Source organism: Clytia hemisphaerica, unplaced genomic scaffold, assembly GCF_902728285.1.
Source record: "Clytia hemisphaerica strain Z4C2 unplaced genomic scaffold, Clytia hemisphaerica genome assembly, whole genome shotgun sequence".
NCBI lineage: Eukaryota > Metazoa > Cnidaria > Hydrozoa > Leptothecata > Clytiidae > Clytia > Clytia hemisphaerica.
Window position 1 is genome coordinate 1,266,372 of NW_027103850.1, and position 7,500 is coordinate 1,273,871.

Genomic DNA, 7,500 nt, shown 5'->3' on the forward strand with positions numbered 1-7,500 from the left:
TTGTATTGGTGTCCTGCTGTCGTAGATACTAGCAGATAATCACAAGTTGGACTCATTAGGGGTCGTACGAAGTCTATATACGTGTCGAGTACGGTGAATACGTCCTCGGTTAAGATGAGGGTGTCAAAAAGGTATTTACCTGCAGTCTTGAATTCTCTTTGATCAACAAACCCGTCTGTTTTCTTGGCTTTTTCGATCATTTGCAAAGGTTAAATACGGAAATGTCATAGGTCGGCTGCACTTCACTCTCAGGAACAAAAACGTAGTGATGAAACGAGTACAAAATGTCAAGTCCTGCGTGTTTGGTAGGGGTTCTTTCTTGGACTTTGCATTTATTGATGATATCTCTGTAGTGCATGATGTGATACGGGATTACTCTTTCCATTTCTTCAAGGCTCGCCCAACTATCTCGACCAATCAAATTTTCCAAATCAAAGTTTCGGGTGCTGTCGAGTCGTTTTTTCTTTCTCAAGTTCTCTTTAGCTCTTCTTAAGTAGAACTTCGGTGATTGTGAAACATCTCAATTTGTTATCGTTGATCCCAAATGCTTTTCTATAATCCATTAAATCAGAAAGAGCTTTTACGTAGTTCAATGCTCCTGAAGAAGACATTTTCCATTCTTCTTCTAAAACAGTCAAAAACTTTAGTATTATAGTTGTCGAGCCTAAACAACAATCAACAAGTTCATAAGATAAAGGAGCTAGTGACTCGTTGTCACCAGTACTGTTCATCAAAAACTTCATAGCGCGTTTAGCTACCTGTTTTCGCTTCTCTAATCATTTTTACCTCCTCCACAAGTAGTGGTTAGCCATTTATAAAACGCATTTCCTATTCCTTCGTCAATTGAATAGTATGGCTTGAACTGGTTGAAGCCTTTCTCTGGACAGCAGGCTGGTTTAGTTCAACTTCTTCCCTTTTCAACACCTCTGGTTGCTCGTCAAAATAATAGTACCCAAGGATGTTTGTTGTCTATATGTTTTCGTAAACCTCTTTTACTTTCAAAGTCTGAATGTAGGCATAGCTTTGCTGGACAAGTGAATTTACCTTTTTCGTTTTCATCGAATGACAACTTTCTTTTCCCGTTAGCTGAACCATTGATCGAATGCCAGTCTACGAAGAGCACTCTCTTCTGCGAGCCATTCTCGCCCTTGATGAATAAGTTTAATAAGAGGACCTTTTTATATCATTTAGATTTTGCTTTGATTACTAAATGCAGGGGGTCATCTTTTATATTCGATCCAATTATTTTGGAACCTTTAGAAAATTTGCTTTTTCATTGGCTCTTTCATTAACCGGGGGAAGTAAGCATTTTTATCATTTTACCGCCTTTTCCTTCTCTAAGGAATTCAACATAATGTGAACCATAACCCTTTTTGTTCTTAAACTTTGGAGTATTTACGAACAATAAAGGATTACTATGATTTAGACTGTTAGTGTCGAAAAGGACCTTTTAGTAAGAAAGAAAATGATTCCTTAAAATAAAAACTTTTGTTCCTACAAATACATTAAACTGTAGTAAAAATAAACGATAAAACTGTTCTTTTGATAACAATTAAATTAGGTACATAATCTTCCAATGCCCAAGGAATCAAATTATACCTTACATGAAAAGAATACTCTTTTCCCAACGGCAATAACAAATTTGATCATTTTTCTATTGTACATATCGAAACCCGCATTAAGGTATTAATTATTCCTTAATAAAAGTGTACAAATGCAACCCATGCCAAAAGGAACGATTTATTCTGCTCATTAAGAAGAACAAATCTTTCTCCGCGGTGATAATAAACTGTTCCCTGATCAATATGAACAGTTTATGTTACGCGCAAAGGAAACAAATAGGGTAATTAATAAAACTCGCTTTGTTCTCTTTATAGAGGACTTCTTTGTTCTCAAAAAGAGAACGAAAGTGAACAGAACGTACTCCCCTAGAGAAAACGTTCTCAAACAGTTCACTTTGGAACAGAATGGATAACAAATTTAAGTTCCTTTGTTGTACACCGCATAGTAAAATTGTGTTGATTATTTTGAGATTCGTTCAATAGACACAATTCCTTAAGTAGCATAAAAGAAGTATAATTCTCAAGAGTGAATGTTTTATTACAGATGTGATTTCTTTGTTAAAGTGATTAAAATTTGTGAAAAAAATGAGGAAAGTAGTTCACAAAAAAGTATAAAATCAACTACATTAAGGTATATAATAAAATCCTCAAAATTCTCTGCCTTTTATGGGGTTTGAATTAATGATTGGATATTAGAATTTTTTTGCTTATACAAAAGATATCCAATTTTCCAGACAATTAAATTACTTTTGAAAAAAAAAAGATAAACAACATATGTGATTTATCGTGACTAGAATTAAAAAAAACAAAACAACATATTTTTATGATTAAAAAAAAAACATGTGATTTATCGTGACAAGAATTTTCAGGATTTTACTTTATACAAAAATCTGTCCGCTTTTTTTGGGACACACCACACTGTAAAATGTTTCAGCGGGTCTAATTCTATGCGGTGAGGTGTTGCGCAATATCTATTGTGGGTCTTTGTTCACAAGAAAAGATTAAATCATGACTAGCATGAATATGAAGCCTACAAACCCTGTGCAGAGAAGTGTTAATAGATGAAACTTTTTTAGCTTCCATGGATTCACCAACTTCGGTTGATTTCAACAACGATAATTCAAATGGTATGTCTTTGTTCTGGTACTTTTTTCTGTATACGTTTTTAATAACTGGTTTAAGTGAATTGCCCATCTGATATACATGATTTTTGTAATTCAGGCCCTTCTATATTAGAAATTTGAAATTGCTCTTGGATTGCCCTTTTCTATACTGTAACAATCTTGAAATATTTTCCTCAATCAGACTATTTTGATTTCAATTTGGGTTATTTTTATATTATTGTAGTGCTGATGCCATCAACTGAAATGACAAGTCTCTTTTCCAATCCATCGATGGCTTCTTCATCAAAGGCTTCTTCTGAAGCACCCAAATCATCGGTTTCCAGCCTAAAACGTCACAAATCGTTCGCCAATCTATCCCTGGCTTCTATTGCTGAATCAGCCACAGCACCAGTATCTCTACCCAACTTAAATCGTCAGAAATCATTCGCCCTTCCATCAAAGGCTTCTATTGCTGAGTCATCCCAATCATCGGTATCTCTACCCAGCCTAAAACGTCAGAAATCTTTCGCTGTATCAAAGACTTCTATCGCTGAATCAGCCACAGCACCGGTATTTCTACCCAGCCTAAATCATCAGAAATCGTTGACCAATACATCAAAAGCTTCTGCTGAATCACACAAATCATCAGTATCTCTACCCACCCCCAAAAGTCAAAAATCGTTTGCAAATCACTCAATGACTTCTAATGCTGAGTCACCCAATGCATCAGCATCTCATTCTACCCCAAGAAATAATTCTATTGCACACAATTACAAGTTTCCTATGGAAAATGGACGTAAGTTTTACAAGATACCTGGACTTTTTTGCTGCGGTTGGCAGTGGTTGGGTGTCTATTAGGGAACAAGTTCATGTGATATTTCAATAGACATTTTTGAAAATCTTTCAGTATCTCCTTGTTATTTAGAATTTACCAAGTCTTTTCCATGGGACTTAGCACTTGCTTAAAATTTCACCCAGAGTCTTTCCCTGGAAGTCATATTTAACTTTTCCTCTTTCAGGTTTTCAAAAGAAAGTTTTGTCTTTGTTGACCAAAATTCTGGAAGTTGTCAGGCAGTCACCATCTACCGGTCCATCATCATCTAGGCCGCAGGATTTACACCAGTTCACTACAATTTCAGAATTCATGGAACACGAGAATGATCCTGATCAGAACAAACATCTTGCTATGGTGAGAAAATTTGCATTCTTGGTGATGTTTCTATAGTACTCTCAGCGTCAGGTGCCTAATAAACGGCCCCCCCCTGCTTGTTGATTTTTCGATTTTTTTCCAGTTACCAAAAGAAGAGTTCCTCGTTTTACTCTAAAAAGTCTAGTGGTTAAGTTTTCCCTGTGGCTGTAGTCTATTGACGAAACAGGGAGTCCTGAAAGAAAGTCATGTGCCAGACCACGACTATCAGTTAGAAAATCCTTTCTGTGCCAAACCATGACTATCAGATTTCAGATTTCTGACAGGTTCTGAAGAAAACCTTGTCGTCTGATAAACTCTTTAAAGGAAGAAATATTTTTGTCTCAGATCGAATCATTGAAGTACATAGGTGGAAAAGATTGCAAAGAAGCCACTAAGAACTCCATGCTAAGGTAAGATTACAAAGAGGTTGATGCTGGTCAAAAATAGTGGAGTATTTGTAACATTTTTTTAAGTTTACTCTAGATTTGAGGCTGACAATTGATTAGTAGGATTAGGCTGAATAAATTTCCTTTCTGGGGATATAAGTATCTTTTAATGAGGTTTACCAAAACTAAAAATGTGTTATTATGAAGTTGGAACCAAAGTTGATACATGTTTTTTCTTTTATAAGCATAACGTTTATAAGCATACGCAGGCTCAGTTTTTGGCACCGTAACAATGGCTCCATTGTTTGAGAACAATAGAATGCTAAGCATAATGCGAGCCTGATATAGGGGCAGACACTTGCTTATAAAAAATAACATGTAGGTTGACATGGTCATTTGTCTTCTTTAGTCTATTCAATCCATAGAGAAATTCTCTCTTGGGTGCCTAAAATAACCCCACCCCGATTTTTTCTAACGTACCTCTATTTTACTTTTATTTAAAGATCCCCATTATCAAAAGAATTCTTTCATTTTCTTCCATAATAGCCTATTTTTTCACTCTATTTCAGGAGTACAATATTATGCTAAAATCTAAAATCTATCTTTTCAGAGTTATGACGTATAAACTTATGTCGGAATTTAACATGTGCGGCACGGTCAAGTCAAATTGTGAGCCGAAAAAGAAGATTTAAAGACACAAAAGTTTTTCCAAGCAGTTCGCAGTGAGTACATTTTAATCTTGGTTATAGTTTTCCAGGAAATAATGCCGGGTTTGATTGATTGTACTGTCACTTTACAAAATATCTCGAGGGATATAAAAGTCAAAACATGGAATGGGCTCTTCCAGAAAATGTTCGTACATAGGGGGTGGAGGATATATTGTCCGGGGGGTAGTGAAAAATCATCGAAATTTCCCTTGTCCGGGGGTGTAGCTCTGTCTGGAGGTAAACCTCGAATTGGAGAGCGTCAACTGTAGTATGCTTTTATCTATGCTTCGTTTTGTCTCAATTCTTCATGTGCTGTTTACATTTGATTTATAGAAGCAGTCGTAGACTCTGGTAAGGGGACCGAGGATGACGTTTTACAATGCAATGATAGATGTGTTGAAATTTGCTCCTGATAAACATGGTGGATCAGGCAGGAAAAGAAAAAGCCCACCACCACAACACAGACCATCACCATCTCAGAATGAAGTCAGCTTGCCATTTCAAGATCAAGTCAGTCCACCCCTACCAAAACGATTTAAAATGTTCGATGACGACAGTGACAGTGAAAGTGACTAGACTAAAATAGAAATTTTTCTTTTTCAAGCATCGTTATATTTTATATATTTTTAGCCGACCGGGGGGGTGTTTGGGGGTTGGGTGGGGTGGTGGTGGGTGGTGGTTGGTTTGTTTGTTTTTTTTTTTTTTTTTTGTTTTTGGTGTTAGTTTGGGGGGTGGTGTGGGGTGGGGGGTGGGTTGGTGGGGTGGGGGGGGTGGGGGTTGTTGTGTTGTTTGGTGTTGGGTGTAGTGATTTTTGTTTTTTGGCCGGGGGGGTTGGGGGGGTTGGGTTGGGGGGGGGGGGGGTGTTTTTTTTTTTTGTTTGTGGTGGTTTGTGTTTTTGGTGGGGGGGGGGTGGGGGGGGGGTGGGGTGGGGGTGGGTGGGGGGGGTTTTTTGTTGGTTTTTTTTGTGTTTTGTTTTTGTTGGGTGGGTTTGGGGGGTGGGCTGTGGGGTGGGGGGGTGTGGGGGGGGGGGGTTGGGTTGGGGTGGTTGGTGGGTGTGTGGGTGGTTGTTGGTGGTGGGTGTGTGGGGTTGGTGTTGGGGATTGTTGGGGGTTTGTGGTGGGTTGTTGTTTTGTTGGTTTTTTGTTGTTAGTTTTTTTTATGTGGTTTTTGTTGGGTTGGGGGGGGTGGGGGTTTGGTGGGGGGTTGGTTTTTTGTGTGTTTTTGGGTGTGGGGGGGGGTTTTTGTGTTGGTTTTGTTGGTGGGTTGGTTTGGGTTTGTGGTGGGGGGGGGGGGGTTGGTTTGTTTGTTTGGGTGGTGGGGGTGTTTGTTTGTTTGGGTGGGTGGGTGGGGGTGGGGTGGGGTGGGGTTTTTTGTTGTTGTGTTTTTTTTGGTTTTGTGTGTGTGGGGTGGTGGGGGGGGGGTGGGGGGTTGGGGGGGGGGGGGGTGGGGGGGTGGTTTGTGTGTTAAGGGGTTGTGTTGTTGTGTTGTTTGTTTGGTTTGTGGGTGTTGGTTGGGGTGTGGGGTGGTTTGTGGTGGGGGGGGGGGTGTTTTGTTTGGTTTTGTGTTTTTTTTTGTTGGTTTGTGGTTTGGTTGGGTGGGATGGTTGTTTTGGTGGTAGTGTGGGGGGGGGTTGTTGTGTTGTTGTTGTGGTGTTTGTGTTTTGGTTTGTTGTTGGTTGTGTGGTGGTTGGGGGGGGGAGGGGGTTGGGTGGTGGTTGGGGTGGTGGTGTTGTTTTGTTTTTTTTTTGTTTTTGTTGTGTGGTGGGGGTTGGGGTGGTGGGGGGGGTGGGGGCGTTGTGGGGGGTGGGTTGGTTTGGGGGGGGTTGTTTTGGGTGTGGGTGGGGTGTGTGGGTGGGTGGGTGGGGGTGGGGGGGTTGGGGGGTGTTTTTTGTGGGGGGGTGTTGTGTGTTTTGTGTGTTTGTTTGTTAGTTTTGTGTTTGTGTGTTGGTTTGTTGGTGTGGGGTGTGGGGTGGTTTGGTTGGGTGGGGTGGGGGGTTGTGTTTGTTGGGGTGGATTTTTGGGGGGTGGGTGGTGTTTGAGGTTTTTTGGGGGGTTGGGTGGGTGGTGGTTTTTTGTTGGGGTTGTGGGTTGTTGGGTTTTTTTTTTTGGTGTGGGGGTTGTTTTGTGGGGGGGGGGTTGGTGGTGTGGTTGGGGGGTTGGTTGGTGGGGTGGGGGGGTGGTTGGGTGGGGGGTGGGGTTTTTGTGGGTGGGGGTGTGTTTTTGGTGTTTTTGGGGGGGGGTTTTGTTGTTGTGGGGGTTATGTGGGGGGGGGTGTGGGGGGGGGGGTGGGGGGGGTGTGGTGGTGGTGTTGTTGTTTTTTTATGTTGTTTGTGTTTTTTTGTTGGTTGTGTGGTGGTGGTTGGGGGGTGGTTTTGGGGGGGGTGGGGGTTGTGTTGGGGTTTTTGTTTTGTGGTGGTTGTTGTGGTTGTTTGGGGTTTTTTTTTGGGGGTGGTGTGGGGTGTGGTTGTTGGGGTTGTGTTGTGTTTTGTTGTTGTTTGTTTTGTGTTTTTGAGTGGTTGGGGGGGGTGTGGTGGGGGTGGGGGGGGGTTTGGGG

General features: G+C 41.0%; 2 protein-coding genes across 2 annotated transcripts in view; one reads left to right on the plus strand and one right to left on the minus strand.

The window, feature by feature from the left end:
* The first annotated feature begins 2,400 nt into the window (after positions 1-2,400).
* Positions 2,401-3,929, plus strand: LOC136807624 (uncharacterized). Its single transcript, XM_067064217.1, has 3 exons — positions 2,401-2,689; positions 2,910-3,461; positions 3,685-3,929. Exons 1-3 carry the CDS (start codon positions 2,644-2,646, stop codon positions 3,888-3,890), a joined length of 804 nt encoding a protein of 267 aa, XP_066920318.1. The 5' UTR covers positions 2,401-2,643; the 3' UTR covers positions 3,891-3,929.
* Positions 3,930-6,871: 2,942 nt separating this feature from the next.
* The window catches only part of LOC136807645 (nucleolar protein 58-like), a gene marked incomplete at its 5' end in the record, with an annotated part of 2,505 nt that continues 1,876 nt past the window's right edge, over positions 6,872-7,500 (minus strand). The window contains one exon of the mRNA XM_067064239.1: positions 6,872-7,045. Within this exon, the coding sequence (XP_066920340.1) occupies positions 6,872-7,045 (174 nt within the window). The remainder of the gene's footprint in view (positions 7,046-7,500) is intronic.